At 44.7% G+C, this 19567-nt stretch overlaps 2 protein-coding genes across 5 annotated transcripts in view; both read right to left on the bottom strand.

Moving 5' to 3' along the window:
- The window catches only part of FSD2 (fibronectin type III and SPRY domain containing 2), a 60690-nt gene extending 42472 nt beyond the window's left edge, over positions 1 to 18218 (bottom strand). For 2 of the 4 annotated variants that reach the window (XM_053596203.1, XM_053596200.1), the window contains exons 1-5: positions 15380 to 15401; positions 5296 to 6016; positions 4990 to 5085; positions 2068 to 2298; positions 831 to 853 (exon numbers count right to left, since the gene is read on the bottom strand). In XM_053596203.1, the coding sequence (XP_053452178.1) occupies positions 831 to 853; positions 2068 to 2298; positions 4990 to 5085; positions 5296 to 5937 (992 nt within the window). In that variant the 5' untranslated portion in view covers positions 5938 to 6016; positions 15380 to 15401. Of the gene's footprint in view, positions 1 to 830; positions 854 to 2067; positions 2299 to 4989; positions 5086 to 5295; positions 6017 to 13582; positions 13605 to 15379; positions 15402 to 18105 lie in introns of those variants that run through there. The other 2 variants (XM_053596201.1, XM_053596202.1) reach the window with 2 other exon arrangements.
- Positions 1 to 19567, bottom strand: part of LOC128589246 (annexin A1-like) — a 104079-nt gene that overhangs the window by 31048 nt on the left and 53464 nt on the right. The gene's annotated exons all lie outside the window — the stretch shown is intronic.

Consider the following 19567-nt stretch of genomic DNA (forward strand, 5'->3'; position numbering starts at 1 on the left):
TTCCTGACAGTCATGGGGTTTGTACGTGACAGCGGCAGCCTTTAACCCTTACATCTTTAAGCTTCTATATTTATGGTGCTTTATAGACATTATCTAATTTGATTTCCCCAAAACTATCCTTGCTTGTAGGTGAGGTGAGTCTTAGACTGGCTAGACTTGCCCAAGGTCATGGGGGTAGCAGAATTTGAATTTCTGCCTGTCTGACTCTAAAATGTGCATGCCTTCTGCAGCCACATGGGGTGGATTCTGACACAGCTAGAGGACACAGGGGGTGCTCCCCAGATCTCAGTTCCTTCTGGGGAAATGAGAGGCTTGTGGAAGAAAGCCAACCACAGGCTTGCTGGCTCGGCCTCACCAGACCACAGCGCTGAGACCCTGAGATCAATATTAGAGACTCCCAGTGACCCCATGATATCATTCCAAAGCCAGTGCCATTTTCCTCTGAGGATCAGACATAAAAGTGAAACTGGGGGTGGCACCTGTGGTTCAGTGGGTAGGGCGCCCCCATATACCGAGGGTGGTGGTTCAAACCCGGCCCCAGCCAAACTGCAACAAAAAAATAGCCGGGCGTTGTGGTGGATGCCTATAGTCCCAGCTACTCGGGAGGCTGAGGCAAGAGAATCGCCTAAGCCCAAGGATTTGGAGGTTGCTGTCAGCTGTGACACCGTGGCACTCTACCAAAGGTTAATAAGTGAGATTCTGTCTCAAAAAAAAATTTTTTTTTAAAAAAATGAAACTGGACACATGTAAAAAGCAGAACCAGGACTATCTGGATATCTAGAGGTGGAAGAAACAGAAAAAGAAAATACATATCAGAACAAACATATTACCTGTCAGCCATAACCACTGCGTCCTGAAATGGAAGAAAAAAGGAGAAAATATTAATCAATTTTGAAAGTAAACTACTTTTTTAAACTATATACTAACATAAACATATCAGAAAACTTGGAAATTAGGCAAAAGGAAAAAAAGCAGCTGTGTCTCACACTCTGAGGGAGCCAGACTTATGCCCGGGAGTTTTCCTCCGCACCACAGTGCTGTGTTTCCCCAACAAATGGCTTTTGGGGCCATCATTTGAAAACTTGTGCAACAGTTGATTACAAACAGTTAATGAATGGAAACTCCTTCATTCACTTAACTGATCCTCTCTTGTTGGACAGTCTGATTGTAGCCAGCTTTTCACCATCAGACATAGTGGTGAGAAGCATTCCTGTCCTTTCCCTACATGGTGGACAGGGTGGCACCATGGAATGAGCATTGGTGGCTCTCACGGTGCTGCCAAATTGCTCTGCAGCTTCATTTGTGGGTCCCTCCCCCCAAGTGCAGCAGGAAGGTGAGGCTTGGAGGGATGACTGTGGGCTTGGACACTGGCAGCCATCCTTGGCAACCAGAAGCTTTAGAGGCTGAAGGTCTTGGCAATGATTTTTTGAGTTTTTCTCCCATACACTAGACACCACATCTGCCCTATACTCCTGTGGCACCTTGTGAAGGAAGGGGACTCTGGCTCTGATGGAGCCTGAAATTTCCATACCTAACTACATAGTGGATCGGGTCAGGTTTCATTTGCTTTTGAGAAAATTAGGAAGGAGTTTTGTTTTAGTTTTAGTTTGTTTGTTTGTTTGTTTGTTTTTAGTATGCCTGAGTTTATGAAGTAAGATTTTTAATTGCTACACTGGTAACTGGGGAACTTAAGGTGCCTTTCCAGACTTGACCAGAACTTTCTCCCCAGAGCTCCATGAGGCCCTCTGAAGTGGCCAGGATATGCTCAGAGCATGGCTTTTGTGCAGCTCCAGGATGAGGGGACAGATCCCTGGGTGATCAGAACAGAGGAATGAAGCAGTGGTTGGGGGAAGAGTCAGCGTGCATGCATCCGCCTGCCACTCGCATCGCAGATGAGCAGAGAAATGGGGTGACAACCTCCCCATCACCCACATCCAGGGGAATCAAATGGATGCAGACCACAAAAGGCATGCCTCATGCCTCTAGGAGGAGAGAGGGCACCCCCATGAGAGAAGGCTGCCTCAGCCATGCCTGTCAGTTCAGGCCATGGTTCCATTTCATACTGACCTTTATGAAATCAACCTTCTCCTCATGGCACATCTCCTCTATGGTTTCCATCAGCTCTTTACAGGTGTCTAGATTTTCTCCACAGCTGACCAGTTGTCCATATAAGGTTTCCAGCTTCTCCTTCTTTTTCTCCCCTAGAGCTTGTATTTTTTCTTCATATTTTTGAGCAAGTGTTTCCAAGATCTCATTGTAATGGGACTCAAAATTTTGTTCCTGTTTTCCAAAATTCTCCTGCAAGACATCTGACCTCAGTCACCCTTTCAGTGCATGTGGTGTGCTGATTAGAGTCATGGGGGCATGGAAATGTGCCTATCCAGAGCCACTTCCCTCCCTCCACTCTGTCTTGTCATCTCCACCAGGATGAGGTGGAGGCTGGAGAAACTGGGACACAGGAGTCCTCAATCTAGAACCCCAGGAGTGATCTTAACAGAAAACACTGCTGTCTCTCTGGGGGCAGCATTTTGCAATCCTCCCCCAGTGTCAGCTGACTCCTGTCACTGTGACGACTGACTGGGGAGATTATCAGTGATGAGTAGGTCTGCTACTGGACCTTGGATTTTAACGTAGACACATTTCCCCCAAGAGATCCCACTGATCACTCCTTCCTGGCACCTCACCATCTCAGGCTGCTTATCTTCACTGGCTGGTGCTTGGATCCTACACGTTCCAAGATTACATCAACTAGCATCATGTTAGTGGGGGAAAAGATGAAAGCAAAGGGGAACAAAGATGGTGACCTGGTGGCACTGCCTAGTAGATGAGAAAATGTAAGAAGGCAGAAGGAGGGAGGGCTAATCCAAGAGCACAGCAGATGAGAGATGTCAAGTAGAGCATATCGACTCCTGGCCCACTACTTATACTGTCAGCCCAGGAGAGCTCTGAAGGTCCTGACTGATGTCTTCCTCATCAGAAAATGGGGATTTTCCAAAGAATAGTCTCTTGCTAATCATTCAAGGAGTATGACAAGGAGTATGACAAGTCTGTGTGCACAGGACTTGCTAAGAATGGTGGAAGAGTGGATAAAGCAACAGAGGACTCCCCAGTGTTGCTCAGAGTCCTCCATGAGGACAAAGACACTTTAACCTGAGAACAAGCTGGCAGAGCAGTGTAAGGAGTCTTGTCTTGGCTGTTATTATCCATCCTACCACCATCCTATGTGGGTAGTGGAAAGGCTGGCCCCTTCTCTGTGTCTTCCACCGGAGGGTAATGCAATAGATCTTCTCCCCTTTAAGACTGGGACTGAAAAGGTCTAGTTTCATTTGGGAAAGGGGCCTGGGTCTTAGCTCATCTGAGGTGCTCCTGTTGCTATGGTCCAATGCTGCACAAACAGCAATAGAGCACCCACATGAAGAGAAGAGAGAAAGAAGTTCCTCAGTTCTGGTACACCTCACCTAGAAGGTCAGGCTGAGCTCTGGCATCACAGTGGTACGCAGTGGTATGTTCTTACTAGGGCACATCCAGGGGACTGTGACATGTCTGGTGACACGCATGGAAACATCAGTCTTATAAGAAAGAGATAGCAGCTGAGGAAAAGAACATTTCTCAAAGACAGAATGGGTATTTTTGTCTGTGTATCAAGGCTGGCTTATGAGAGAGAGACCAGTCTTGCTCTGTGTAGCATGAGGGGAGGAGGGGGCAGTAGGACCAGCTGGTAGAAACCACAGAGCAGTAGTTTCTAGCTCAGGAGTCTTGGCCTCTGGATCAAGAGCCCACATTCATTCCCATGTCAGGACGGAGAGGCAAAGAGGTCATCAAAGGGTGGAAAGTTCCTTCTAACCCTGGAATTCCAAATTCTTATTGATCTCTCAGGAAAGTCTGGAAATTTCTAACTAGACAAAGACAAAGCATATACTTAGTTTCTTTGACCCATGCACAGCTAAAAGTATATCTGTGCTTGAGTAGCAGTAACTGGCAGACATGAGTATTTTGCATCTTATACAGCTGAAAGCAGTTTGACAGTCTATACCTGACTTTATGCAATCAACATTATAGCTCCCCACACAGGCCTAGACTTAACAGCCACTTAAAGGACAAGGAAACCACGTGGAAGCTCACTGTCTCTGGTGACATGGCCAGCACACGAGGTGGTGCCCAAGGGATTGTCAGTGAGACCAAAAAAATAAAAACAGGACAGGTGCGGTGGCTCACGCCTCTAATCCTAGCACTCTGGGAGGCTGAAGTGGGTGGATTGCCTGAGCTTGGGAGTTTGAGACCAGCCTGAGCAAAGTGAGAAAAATAGAAAAATTAGCTGGGCATTGTGGCAGGTGCCTATAGTCCCAGCTACTTGGGAGGCCAAGATGAGAGGATCGCTGGAGACCAGGAGTTTGAGGTTGGTGTGAGTGATGATGCCACTGCCACTCTACCCAGGGCTACGAGTGAGACTCTTGTCTCAAAACAAACAAACAAAATACAAACACTGAACACAGAAATACCCAAAACAAAAACCAGCGCAAAAGACAGCTCTTCTCACCACCTGAGCTCAAATGAGTGGCTTCCACTGAATGGTGCCACCTTTAGGTTGTCTTTGTCAGAGTAAGGGGTTGAGACCATGTGGTCTGCACTGTGTGCAAGAGGTGATCTGGTTAAAGGGGGATGAGGAAAAAAAGGAGTCAGTGAAGGAGGACTGTGATTGGAAAATTTCTTCCTTATTTATTCACACAAGAAGCATATATAAAACACTTACTCTGAAACATACCAGGTAGCAGGACTGGGGAGACATTGGGAGTTCATGGTGCTGTAGGGAGTGCTAACAGGAGATCAGCTCTGTGAGATGTGTGCCCAGCTCAGTGGGAAGTCAGGGGTGGGGGGAGGGAGAGGAGCAGCGGAGACCTCTCACATTCAAGAAAACAGACTCAAACTGGAAACAGCTTCTTCACCTAGCCACTGATGTGTGTCTGCTGAGGTCCTCAAGTGTGCTCTTACCTCCACAGTGATGAAAACTTCCTCCAAGTGGTTGGCGAAGTTTTCCATCTCAATAATCTGTTTTTCCAATTTGTACATGTTTTTGTGAATTTCGTCCTACCCAACAGAGGATCACAAAGAAGGTGTTAAGTTACATCTTTTCTCTCTCTCTCTCTCTTTCTTTTTCTCTTTTTTGGCCCCATTTTCCAAATGGGAAATCTTTCTCTCTCTTTTGTTAAAGGCAATTTTTAAAGCTTATTCCCTGCCCATATTCTTGAGATACAAATGCAATATCAAGACAGGGAAGAACCAGAGAGACCTGCTTACCTTGGCGCTTTCCAGAGCCTTGCTGAGTGGCATCACTTCATGCTCCTTGTGTTCATCAAAAGTTTTCTGAAAAGCTCTTATTGGAGTTTTGCAAGTGATGCAGAAGACATCAGCAGCTTCCTCCTCATCCTCCTCTTCGGGGATGACGTAGCATTCATACTCCTCGCTGGCTCGGCCGTGTGTGTACCTGTAGGCGTCCTGCAAGTCCTGGCACTGACCTGCTGATCCCCACCCTCTGAAACCCAGGTCCTCAGCCTCTGCTGCCTCTCCAGGGAGTCTCCAGTCTCTCTGCTCCCTAGCTGGGTCTCTCCTCTTCGTCATATGAGGAGGATATTCTGGAACCCCAACTCTGGACAAGTTTTCATCCACAAACTCATCCTTCAACTCATGATCATCTGCAAGTCCGTATAAATGGACAAGTTCATCCACTTCTTCTTGAAGGTCTCTTTGAATCTTATCATCCTCTTCCCCTCTCAGCTCACTGCTCACTTCAGCTTGGATGCCATCCCTCATCATCCTAATGTTTTCTTCAGGGAAGATGTGTAGTCTGTTTTCAGTGTCATACAGATCCATGTGATAAAAGTGGAAATCTTTGGGGGCAGACCTCTCCGGCCCCAGTTCCTCCCCAGCTTTCTCCTCCATTGTAATTCCAGAAGCCCTGGGAAGCTCCTTTGTACAAGAAAGATCCTTCCTGGACTGTTAATAGTGAGTATCTTGGGTCCTGAGACACAGAAAGAATGGGGAAATCAGTTCCTAAGAAGGTCTTTGCAGTGGATGGTTGTTAGATTGGGCTCTACACATTTATAATTTTTTTTTCCTTTGGAGACAGAGTCACTCGGTAGAGTGCCGTAGTGTCATACCTCACAGCAACCTCCACCTCTTGGGCTTAAGTGATTCTCTTGCTTCAATCCCCTGAGTAGCTGGGACTATAGGCACCTGCCTCAACACTCTGCTGTTTTTAGAGAAGGGGGTCTCACTCTTGCTCAGGCTGGTCTCAAATCTATGAGCTCAGGCGATCCACCTGCCTCAGCCTCCCAGAGTGCTGGGATTACAGGCATGAGCCACTGCATCCAGCCTACAATTATTACTTTTAAAAATTGTATGAATTATTCTGCAGAAGAATGGATTCAGTGAAAACATTTTTAAAAATAAAAAGAAAATTAATTGAAAAAGTAAGATCTCAATAGATGAATGTACACAGACAATTCACAAAACAATTACTTTTGTATATGTAAACACAAAAACATTTGGAAAAACTGCTCATACTCATCAGGAACAGAGAACTAACAAACAAGACTCCATTTTACTTTTCTAGTTAGCAAATATTTGAGAATATGACAATGCTGCTCAAGGCCAGGTAAGGTGTAATGTGACAAGTGCCCTCATATGCTGCTGATTATCTCATTGTAGCTTTATTTGCATTTTTCTGATGAACAATGATGTACTTATTAGCCATTTGTAAATATTATTTGGAAAAATGCCTGTCCAAGTCTTTTACCCATGTTTTCTTTTTTTGGACAGAGTCCCACTCCATTGCCCAGGCTAAAATGCTGTGGTGTCAACCTATCTCACAGAACCCTCAGAACTCCTGGGCTCCAGTGATCCTCCTGCCTCCGCCTCCCAAGTAGCTGGGACACAACCCCCAGCTAATTTTTTCTATCTTTGGTAGAGACGTGGTCTCACTTTTGCTCAAGGTGGTCTCAAACTCTTGAGCTCAAAGGATCCACCCACCTGGGCCTCCCAGAGTGCCAAAACTCATTACTACCAAGCTTACAGAAATAAATAAGATTAAAAAGAAATGCTATGAACGCGTATAGTGTGGTGTCCCCTTTTCCATTTCTGATGTTAGTACTTGGAGTCTTTTCTCTTTTAGGTTTGTCAATTTTGTCAATCATTTTAAAGAATTGGGTTTTGGTTTCTTTTATTTTCTCTACTGTTTTTCTAGTCTCTATTTCACTAATTTCCAACCTAACTTTTGTTATTTCATTCCTTCTTCTTCTTTTGTTTAGTTTGATCCTACTTTTTCCAGTGTCTTAAGGTATTGACTTGAGATCTTTCTTCTTGTTAAATATAGGCAATGGTAGCTATAATTTTTCCCGTAAGCACTGCTTTTACCATAACCTACAAATTTTGGTATGTTTATCTTCATTCTTATTTATCTCAAAGTATTTTACAATTTTCCTTTTAATTTCTTTTTTTAGCCATTGGTTACTTAGGAATGTGTGTTTAATTTCCACATATTTGTGAGTTTCTCAAATTCCTTCCTTCCTTCCTTTTTCCTTCTTTTTCTTTTTGAGATAGGGTCTTGCTCTGTTGCTGGGCTAGAGAGTAATGGCATCATCATAGCTCACTGCAACCTTAAACTCCTGGGCTCAAGCAATCTTTCTGCTTCAGCCTTCTGATTAGCTGGGACTACAGGTGCACACCACCACACCTGGATAATTTTTCTGTTTTTCATAGAGACAAGGTCTCACTCTTACCCACACTGACCTCAAACTCCTCATCTTAGACGATCCTCCCACTTTGGCCTCCCAAAGTTCTATAATTACAGATATAAGTCAATATACCTGGTCTGAGTTATTGTTTTCTAATCGCATTTCATTGTGGCTGGAGAACATGTTTTATATTGTTACTATCTTTATAAATATATTGAAGTTTGTTTTATGGGGTAGCATATGGTCTATTCCTGGAGAACATCACATATACACTTGAGAAGAATGTATTCTGCTCTTGTTTGGTGGAGCATCTTCTATTATAAATGTCTGTTTGGTCCAGTTGGTTAATAGTATTATTCAAGTCTTCTATTTCCTTGTTGATCTTCTGCTTAGTTATTCTATTCATTATTGAAAGTAGAGTGCTGAAGTCTCTAGCTATTATTGTTAGATTGTCTATTTCTCTCTTCATTTATGCCAGTTGTTGTTTCACAAATTTTAGTATTCTGATATTAGGTACATATACATACTAGTATACAGTATAATTGTTATATATTTGTGGTGGATTGACTCTTTCATTAATTATAAAATGTCCCTCTTGGCTGGGCATGATGGTTTACACCTATAATCTTAGTACCCTGGGAGTCTGAGGTGAGTGAATGGTTTAAGCTCAGGAGTTTGAGATTAGCCTGGTCAAGATTGATATTCCATCTCTACTAAAAATAGAAAAACTAGCTGGGTATTGTGGTGGGTGTCTGTAGTCCCAGCTACTCAGGAGGCTCTGGCAAGAGGATCACTTGAGCCCAACAGTTTGAGGTTGCTGTGAGCTATGTGACACCAGGGCATTCTATCTAGGGCAACAAAGTGAGACACTGCCTCAAACAAAACAAAACAAAAAAAGTCCCTCTTTATCGGGCAGTGCCTGTGGCTCAAAGGAGTAGGGTGTTGGCCCCATATGCTGGAGGTGGCAGGTTCAAAGCTGGCCCTGGCCAAAAACTGCCAAAAAAAAAAAAAAAGTCCCTCTTTATCTCTAGTAACAGTTTTTTTTTGTTGTTGTCTTAAAGTTTTAATATTATTATTATTATTATTTTGCAGTTTTTGGCTGGGGCCGGGTGTGAACCCGCCACCTCCAGTATATGGGGCTGGCACCCTACTCCTTTGAGCCATAGGCACTGCCCTTAAAGTCTTATTTTTTTCTGATATCAGTATAGCCACTATAACTTTCTTGTGTTTGCTATTTACATGGTATATCTTTTCCTACCCTTTTAGTTTCAATCTGTTTGTATCTTTGAATTTGAAGTGTGACTCCTATAGAAAATATATAGTTGACTATATTATTAATTTTTCTTATCTGTTTATTATGAAAAGCTTGCTAAGAATCGCTAAATGGCAACACTTCGTTGGAGTCTTTCAAATTTTATGTCTTCTTCTGTGTAACAAAATGGCATGTCCTATGAAATACTATACCACACCCCCAAAGAAAAGTCCTGCTCAGAATCTGATAATTAATATCCCAATTCTTAATTTCCCAGTAGGATAGTAAACTAGAGGTTAGGGAAGAAGATTGGCATCTAGAAATCTGCTGATCACTAAAGACGTAACAAAGGAACACAGTTTACTGTAAAGATAAACTATGATAGGAGAGTAACTATAGAAACCAACAAAGGATAAAATTGACTGGGTTTCAAATATCATTAACAAAGTTGTGATTACCACCCAAGGGAAAGTGGTCACCAGGCCTCAGGAGAGACCCTGAGTCAAAAGTACCCAGATGAGCTATTCTTAGAATCTTGACCCTCAGAAACCATACAAAGTAATAAATATTTGTTACTTTTAGCTGCCAAGTTTTGTGAATAATTTGTTATGTAATGCTGGATAACAAATACATTGTACCAGCCTAAAAATAACCGTCTTTCCCCTCTTGCTACCATTTTTTCTTCCTCCTCCTTTCATAGTCAGGCTCCTCCAAAGGATGGGATGGCATGTATAGCACTGGTCAGCTACAGCACACGGACACAAAGATTTGCCAAAGGTTACACAACATGTGTGGTTTTAGGAGTATGAGTTTCCAGATGCTCACCCTAATATTTAATCTTTCTAGAGCTTCTGTGCCTGGGAATGGCCAGCATTTGAAGCTGCATATAAATTCTTTGTCACAATAATCTTACTTCTCCTTATTACAAAAGTAAAATCTTACCTTTTATTTATCCTGAATATTACATTGCACTGTAAAGTTTACTGCTTGGGAATTAAAAAAATCTCCAAGGAGCTAAATGAAAGGACAAAGTGTTGGTATCAATTTTTATTTTTTTATTAAATCATAGCTGTGTACATTAATGCGATCATGGGGCGGTATCAATTTTTAAAGAGTGAATGACATTAATGAGTGGGTAAGAAAAATTTTTTTCAAGCTGAGTGGTTTCCAGTTCTTTGCTTTCAACGAAATTAAAGGAGGATTTAATCAAATTGTCAGCTAATATATGTTTTAAAATAATTTTTGGCATATATTCAGAAAGAGTTCAAAGAATCAAGTGACAATGCCATAATAAAGTGATTTCATTTCCATCTACTTATGTAGATGAGCAAGGTTGCTCAGTGCTTACAGCAACAAAATGAAAACAGGAAAATAATTGACTCTAATTTATGTTGCATTCTAGAGGATATAATTTTCATCCATGGATACATAAATTAACATTTTTTTAAATAGCCCCATCTACCTCATTAAGAGATGCATTTCCATTTTATTTCTGTTTAATAATTACCAAAATTTGTAATGTTGTTTTTCTTAGATGTGACTGAAAATTGTATTGGTAACTTAATCCTGAAGAATAAAGAGCTTACTATTTAGAGACCTAGGGTTCCAGGAAAATAAGAAAAAAATTAAAGCTCAAGTTATGTATGTGTATTTTTGTGGAGAAGCATCACAGATGATCAATGATAGACTTTCTAAGCATACAACAACATTACATTAGAATGAAATTCTGTGGAGAAAAAATGAACAATGTAAAATTCCTAATGTTATGGAAGAATTTGTTCTTACATTTTATTTATTTATTTATTTATTTTTAATATATATATATATTTTTGTAGAGACAGAGTTTCACTTTATGGCCCTCGGTAGAGTGCCGTGGCCTCACACAGCTCACAGTAACATCCAGCTCCTGGGCTTAAGCGATTCTCTTGCCTCAGCCTCCCGAGTAGCTGGGACTACAGGCACCTGCCACAACGCCCAGCTATTTTTTGGTTGCAGTTTGGCCGGGGCTGGGTTTAGAACCCGCCACCCTCGGTATATGGGGCCGGGGCCTTACCGATTGAGCCACAGGCGCCGCCCTGTTCTTACATTTTTGTAACTACTTGATGAAAATTATCAAATTGGTAGTATTTAAGAGTTCATTGATGGGTGGTGCCTGTGCTTCAGTGGCGCCGGCCCCATATATGGAGGGTGGCGGGTTCAAACCTGGCCCCCGCCAAACTGCAACAAAAAAATAGCCAGGCGTTGTGACAGGCGCCTGTAGTCCAGCTACTCGGGAGGCTGAGACAAGAGAATTGCCTAAGCCCAGGAGTTGGAGGTTGCTGTGAGCTGTGTGATGCCACGGCACTCTACCGAGGGCAATAAAGTAAGACTCTGTCTCTACAAAAATAAAAAAAAAAAAAAGAGTTCATTGAATAGATTTAAAAGGGGTATAAAGTAGCTTTTAAGAAATGTGAATATTTGAGCCAGGCACAGTGGGTCACTCCTGTAATGCTAGCATTCTGGGAGGCCGAGGTAGGCAGATTGCTTGAACTCAGGAGTTCGAGACCAGCCTGAGCCAGAGCGAGACCCATGTCTAAAAATAGCCCAGTGTTGTGGCGGGTGCCTGTAGTCCCTGCTACTTGCGAGGCTTAGGATCTCTTGAGCCCAAGAGTTTGAGGTTGTTGTGAGCTATTACAATGCCATTACATTCTACCCAGGGCAACAGAGTGAGACTCAGTCTCAAAAAAAACAAAACAAAAAAAATCATTAAGTCACAGTTTAGCACTTTTTCCCCCTTATCCATAACTTTCGTGATCCAGTTTTTCTTAATTTGCTATTTCTGGGATCTCGGTCAATCCGCAGCTCTTTGTCTTCCTTACTTGGTCCACAGCTATACAGAAAGCCAAGTTCAACAGCTTCCCTCTCACCTCTGCTTATTTTTCTGTGGTGAGGGACTTTGTCACCCCTGTTACAGACTGTCCTTGTAATAGCTACTTCCAAAACTATGTTTTTGTTTTTTTTGAGACAGAGTCTCACACTGTCACCGTGGGTAGAATGCTATCATCATAGCTCAGAGCAACCTCAAATTCTTGGGTTCAAGTGATCCTTTTGCCTCAGACTCCCCCCTACATAGGACTACAGGCACCTGCCACAATGCCCAGCTAGTTTTTCTATTTTTAGTAGAGAGGGGGATCTCAGTCTTGCTCAGTCTGGTCTTGAACTTCTGAGCTCAGGTGATCCACCCATCTCAGCTTCCCAGAGTGCTGGGATTACAGGTGTGAGCCACCATGCCCGGCCTCAGATCTATGTTTTTAAAAAAGACATTACCTTTTCTTTACACTATCTCCATTTTTTTTTTTTTTTTTTGAGGCAGGGTCTGTCTCTGTAGCCCGGACTATAGTGCAGTGGCATCATTTTAGTTCCTCAGCTTCCCAAGTAGCTGGGACTAGAGGCGTGTGCCACCACACCCAGCTAACTGTTTTGGTTTTGGTAGATATGAGGGGGTCTTGCTGTTTCTCAGGTTGGTCTCAAATTCCTGGCCTCAAGTAATCATCCCACCTTGGCCTCCAAAACTGCTGGAATCATAGGCCTGAGCCACCTTGCCCAGCCTGTCTCTACTTTTGATTGCTTTTTTTGATGATATTTTCTGGTTTGGGTTTGTTTTGTTTTGTTTTTGAGACTGAGTCTCACTTTGTTGCCCTGAGTAGAGTACTATTGTGTCACAGCTCACAGCAACCTCAAATTCTTGGGCTCAAGTGATCCTCTTGTCTCAGCCTCCTACATAGCTGGGACTATGTGTGCACCATTACTCCCAGCTAATTTTTCTGTTTTTAGTAGAGACTGGGTCTTGTTCTTGCTCAGCTCAGTCTCCTGAGCTCAAGCAATCCACCCCCTCAGCCTCCCAGAGTGCTAGGTTGGTGACATTTTCTGATGGCATAGTTGTGAAATCTGTGGACCCCGTTCAGTTCTCTACTAATCACTCTGTGCCACTCGATCCTACTCACCCTTCCTTTCTGCCAGCCTAGCTGTGACTCCTCCTATGGCATTGAGTGGCGAAATCACTGCTGCTGAGTCCCACCACCCCACCCCCAACATTCCAGCCTGCTCCTTCCACATTAGCATCCCCCAAGCTTCCATCCTTTGCCCTCTTCGCTCTCTTACCTGCTTTGGGGATCCTATCCACTCTCAGCCTCTACGCTCCCTCTGCTGAGGGCTCCAAGCCCATGCCTCCAGTCCTAACCTTTGCCCTAGGCAGCAGCAGAGGCTCGCCTCCCTGCACATCTGCAGACACCTCAAACTCAGCCCCATCAGAGAGAGCTCCTCGCCTTTCACTCTCCCCAGCTCACCATGTGGTGGGACAGTCACTAGGCCTCCCATGCCACAAGCCTGCGGTCACTTCCATGGATAGGCAGCATGTGTTGCCTGTTAGTTAGCCCTGCCAGGACTTTCACCTGCTATGGGGCTTCTCAAATTTCTGTGCACATGCATCACCTTGAAATTATGGCTAAATATAGATTCAGAAATTTCAAAGTAAGGTCTGAGAAACTGCACTTCTACATAAAAGAGGCCTGGATGCCTCACTTGCCCATGAGGAGTTGGAACAAACTTCCAGAAAGCCCACCTTCTTTAGCTGCTCTCTGCCATCAGTATCTGTGAGGCCCTGAGCTGATTTTCCGGGTCCCTCCACTACTGGAGGCTCCTGCTGGAGGCCTGTAGTCCTGTGGCTGCCCCTGAGCAGTAACTGTGTGACCGCACAGACTCGACTGTGAGCCCTGGGGCCTCCTCTCTTCCTTCCTTCACTCTGAAGCACCCCAGTTGCTCAGCTTCCACTTCTCTATCAGTCCACAGAGAGGTGGATTTTGGGTGGCACAAGGTGACAGGGATGCTGCTCTCCTCACCCTATGCTGTGCCTGCTACTGGTGCTTGGGATCCAGATCTCCATAAGGAAACTTTACTCTGGAGATGCCAAAACATGGGCTCATCACACTTGGGTTCCTCCCATTCTCTAACGCTCTTAACACTCTTCGCACTGACGAGGATGGTGAGCATCACTTCTGCAGCATCTGCCGAGGCTGAGTGACTCCACCACACAGGAATGACACTCAGGCACCAGCTCTGCTGTGTCCAGGAGCAGGTCCAGCTCTGATGGGGATAGGGCACAAAGCGAGTGGCACCTGGGCCAGTGTTTTGTCTCCACAGTATCTGTGATTGATAAGGATTCCAGAGTCTGGTTTTTTTTAGTTACTCCCACAAATCTGCCCACCCTTAGGCCTTAGTTGGGGTGGCACCACCACCATTAATATAGCCTTTCCCCAGTGCTGGAGAAGGTTATGTTCTAGGAAACAAGGAAACATTCCCCACACTGGGTCTGCATCCTCCCACAGCTGGTCTGTGCCCCCCACCCCAGGTCTGCATCTTCCCACAGCCAATCTCCATTTCCTCACAGAGGGTCTGCGTCCCCCCTCCCCCACTGGGGGTTGTGTCCTCCCATAATGGATCTGCGTCCTCCTACCCCAGGTCTGCACCCAGCAACCCTAGTGCTGGGCTGGACCAGGAAGCCCCCTCCACACATGCCAGACCCACAGGCCTGCTGGTTCCTCCTTGTGAGCTCCGGGTCAGCCCTGCTGGCTACCTCTCCCTAGTGGTTCCCAAGGTCACAGTTGCCTTCTGGCTATGGACACACCACTTTGCCTCCTCTCTCATCATGAACCCTGCTGAGTCCCTATGTCCCTTATCAGAGTGGATGGTTCTCAACAAAGCAGCGACTGTCCGAGAAGCTGAGTCCTGCCTCCAACTCTCGCATGTCTAACTATCCAGCTAATCAGAGTCATTCCCCTTGCATAGAAGTAACATCTCACTATGACCACTGCTTTGAGCTCTTGGTGTCACATAGGAGTGAAGGGAGAGGAGGAGAAGGAAGTGGAGGGCAAGCAGATCTGGAAATAGGATCTGAGAGTGTGAGAGGGCCATGCGTCCCCTCCAGGGGCCTCCTAGCAGGCAAGACCAGCAGCGAGGCTCCGCTTAGGCCCCTCTCCATCCTCCCAGCACAGGCACTTGTCCATCCTCCCCCAACTTGGGCTGGTTGCTGCCTCTGCTCCTGGGCACCGCAGGGCCACCTGGTCAGGCCAGAGGTAGAAGTCTCGGAGTTGGCATGCTGTGAGGCAGCACAGAAGTCTGTGCCCACACAGAGGTCATCTGGGAAGGCCCAAGGTCCATCTGTGACTTGCTGACCCCACCACATGCAGGGTCTCTGACACAGGGCATCATTCCTGTCCCAGCACTGACTGTCATGGGGCTACTGAAGTGTGTGTTCAGTTGGACCCATGAGAACAGGACTGGGCTAGGTGCTGGGGGTAGAATGGATGAGACGGTTTCTGGTCTTCAGGAGACCCCAGACAAGTGAAGATGTGATAATTACCCAGCTGGGGCTGGCATGCAGCTTCTCAGAGATGTCACCTTCCCTATTCTTTGGGACCCCAGGTACCTCTCCCTCCTAAAACAAAGGACCTGGTCACTCAGGCCAAAATGAAGCTGTTCCCACTGTGGCTACAACATCACATCTTGTAGACAAAAGTCTTCCTCAAAACCATCTTATCTTTACAGTCTGCAGACTGTGCACCCCAGGGTTCTCAGGCTGATAGCTCCCCACCTTTCCTCATCTCACCACTGCTTAAGCCTCTGCCCATCCAACACGGCCAATTGCTGTCACATCCTCCACAAGGGCCACTGAATTGCTACTCCATTAATGATAGCAGGACACCCTCCTCATCCAGCACACCAACCAGAGGCCTGAAGCTCATCCTTGACCTTATCTGATCTAATCCATAGCCAGTTGATGCTGACTCTGATGTGGCCTCCAAGTGACATCCCTCCTTCTCTCCCGTCTCCTCCTTCCCAAGACCACTGCCTTCTGGATTCAGACAATCCTGAGTCTGCTCCTCCTAGCAGGGTGATCTCAGCAAAACTATCTCTTGAGGCCTCACTTTCATGGACTAAAAAATAGTTTTATTGACAGTGTCTACCTCATAAGGTTGACATTTAGTGAAATAACAAATGTACAAAAAATGCTTTGAATAGTACTTGGCTTAAAGTAAATCTCAATGAATGTCAGCTGCTGCTGTTACTATTATTACCATTGTTAGAGCCTCAGCGTCTCCTACTTGGGCTAGTTAAGACACCTCCAGCCTGGTCCCTCATGGAGGGTAAGAACCAGGAATGGAAAGTGAAAGCTTGCAGTGGCCATAGTGGTATGGAATTATCTGTGGCCACTATGCGAACATTTGTTCCTTGAAACAACTGATGATGGGAGAAGCACCAAGCAGAACAGCCTCATAACCAGGCATAGCCATGGGTGATGGGGTCACCCTCTCCCTGCAGCCAGGGCTTCCAAGGGACCCAGGCAGAGAGGTGGTGCTGTAGGGATGGAGGAGCCCATGGAAAGCATCTCATTCAATGTCCTGACTTTTTTGGATGGCAAAACTGATTTCTTGTGGGGATAAAGCGCTTGCTTGTGGGCAATTTTACTTAATAAAAATGTATCTGGGCCACTCTGCATTTAGCTGTGCGCTGGGTGCTGGACACACCACTAGTGAAGTGAAGAGCTTGGATCCAAACCCAGGTTTCCACTAACTCACACCAACTGCAGACAGATGGGCCCACTAAAAATAACACTCACATTTCCATGAGCTACCAGAAGGAAACAACCAGAATTCTATATTGCCCATTAATCACCATGAGAAATTCTTTCACCTAGAAGCTGGAATGTGAAACACCAAGTTAAACTGTAAGGAAGACATTTGCAAGAAGACTGAAAAACATTCAGCCACAAATACTAATAAAAACACATTCTTCCACACCAACATTTGAACACACAAACACAAGCTGGGCTGTGCACTCAGCATTGGAGCAAGAATTCTGCAACACACCCCATGGTTAACACTCTTTTCCTCAACACTTAGAGTCTTTTAGTTTCTGTAGAGGAGAAAGGAACCTTGACGATAAATTGTCATTTTATAAATGATGAAACTAAAGCTTAGAGAAATCTGTAAGGAATATATTTACTGGATAGCCTCACTTCTATGCCATAGGGTGGCAATTAAAAAAAAGTGTTTGCTTAAGGCTTATATGTGCTTTAATTAGAAAAGTCCTCCCAAAATGTTTTTTTTTTTTGAGACAGAGTCTCACTTTGTCACCCTGGGTAGAATGCCGTGGCATCATAGCTCATAGCAACCTCAAACTCTTGGGCGCAAGTGATCCTCCTGTCTTAGCCTCCCGAGCTGTTGGGACTACAGCCACCTGCCACAATGCCTGGCTATTTTTAGAAAGAGGGTCTTGCTCTGGCTCAGGCTGGTCTTGAACTCCTGAGCTCCAGTGATCTACCTGCCTTGGCCTCCCACAGTGCTAGATTACAGGTATGAGCCACTCCACCCCAGACTCCAAAAGGTTTTTTTAACCTTTTGTGTGTCACAGGCATCTCCAAGAATTGACTAAAACCTATGAATTCTTCCCAGAAGAGATCACATAGAGCACAAACATAATTTTGCATGTAATCTTAGAAATAAATCCATGTAGTCCTTAGAAATTCCTGAGACAAAGCTAAAGAAAAGTTGCTGTCAAATGTTGGCTGTACAGTACTGCAAAATGGTTCAAAGCAGCTTGGTAGGCACAGCTCAAACTTGAAAATTTCCTGGTGCAGTCTTTCTACTGGAAGCTATATGCACAATAAGTGAAAAATGATTGTAATGCTGTTTTTCAGGATTTGACTCAAAGTATGAAATTATGATTCATCAGCATGTATGTGTAGATCAAAGTAAAAAGTATTTGCCAACTCAACACTATAGCTAGATAATATCAATCTAGTATTCCAAATAGTTCCAGCAAATGGGCCTTTGAACCAAAAATACTGTAAAGGCATATTGCAAGAATTACCAGCCTCTCCCTACCTTTATTAAGCCTCACTCACACTTTGTACCAAATGCAAATCCTCACTTCCAGAATACAGAAAACATTTCCGTTATTTATTGTTTTTAAACATTTTCAACTTATGGTATCTCCTCCAACCTAAAGATACTGTATAAATGCTGTGGCATTGAGATTCTAATAATACAACTTGCATTGGAAGAATATTACTACCCCAAAACTTGCCTGCTAAGGGTCCATAAATGCCTCTTGTTTTGATTTCTCAGAAGACCTGGATTTCTGCTAGCAGACCGGTCTCTGTCCGACAGGCAGGCTTTCTTTCCTGGTGACCTTTGCATGCCTGGCAGGCTACCCCTGCCTGTTTCAAAACCAGAATTCTGTGAGTGGCACCACATGAGCTGGCTCCAGCCACAAATAGCAACAGGCCTGCCATGAGTGAAAGTCCAAATATAGGCCTGCTGCAGCTGTCTTGCCACCTCTCACTGCTCAAGTGTCACCAGCAGAGGTCACAGGTGGTGCTCTGAGTTATTCCCTTTCCTGTTGGGGTTGGAGACCTATGGCTCCCCCAAGGGACTCACAGCAAGGCCAGGAAGGAGACTTCTGACACCCTCGTGCCTTGTGCCTTCCACCCAGGCTTTCCTGGGTCTTTTCCCGAGGTGCTTTGAGCAAGCACAACTTAAAATGTACTCAAGGGCTAGAATTATCCACCACCCTGGATGAAAATCCATCAGATCCAATCATTTTCTTCTCTGTCTTAGGGGACACACAGTTCATAGGGTCACTTGGAGTCATAGTCTCAAACTCAGTAGTTGAATGTCTATGTCACCACACTAAGAAAAAGCCAAACCTGGTTGAACCAGCATCAAAATCATCTTCCCTCCCCAGCTTGGTCCTTTTTAGCAGGAAGCCAGCCCTGGGCCTCTCCTCCTCACACCCTCCCTGAGCTGCTGGTTTGGATGCCAGGGCAGAAGAGCTAAGGTGATGCAATGGCTAGTATTTGCATAGATGCCACAGTGGGAGCTGACTTAGACCTCTCTGGGCCTGGAAGATGCTTACAGCTGACTCCCTCTCTCATGAGGAACTTTTTGTAAATCTCTGGAGATTCCCACTGTGAAGATCTCGTCCCTGAAGTTCTCACAACCAGGCTGAAAGCCCTTCTATTCCAAGGGGACTTTTTTGTTTTTTATAATTTTTTGTAGAGATGGGATCTTGCTGCATTGCCCAGATTGTTCTCAAACTCCTTTACTGTATTTATCTATACTGTAAGTTTACGTTATCTGCTTACGAGATGAATCCTCTATCTGAAATGATGGGCAATTGCAGCTGCAAACCTCAATCTATGGCACATACCACGCAATTCAACTTTCTCTTGTGATGTCCTGATTTTTCTCTGCTTCTTGAGAACACTTCCAGCATCACTGGTGGCATTTCATATGGGTCCCCTGATGTTATTCAAGGTCTGTGGTACTTACTAAACACAATGAGAAATATGAGAGAGGCAAGACAGACACTTTTTAGTGTGATACGCAATTTACCTGATAAACCGCCCATGGAGGTGATTAGTGTCACAGGGCATCGAAGCAGATACAACACTGAAGTTTACCACAGTAGCAACAGGAGGTGGCTACAAAGTTATTACAGCAGTATAGCAGCATGTACTCCCTTTAATTTCATACAGTCAGACTGA

This window comes from Nycticebus coucang, chromosome 6 (assembly GCF_027406575.1).
Source record: "Nycticebus coucang isolate mNycCou1 chromosome 6, mNycCou1.pri, whole genome shotgun sequence".
Taxonomy (NCBI): Eukaryota; Metazoa; Chordata; class Mammalia; order Primates; family Lorisidae; genus Nycticebus; species Nycticebus coucang.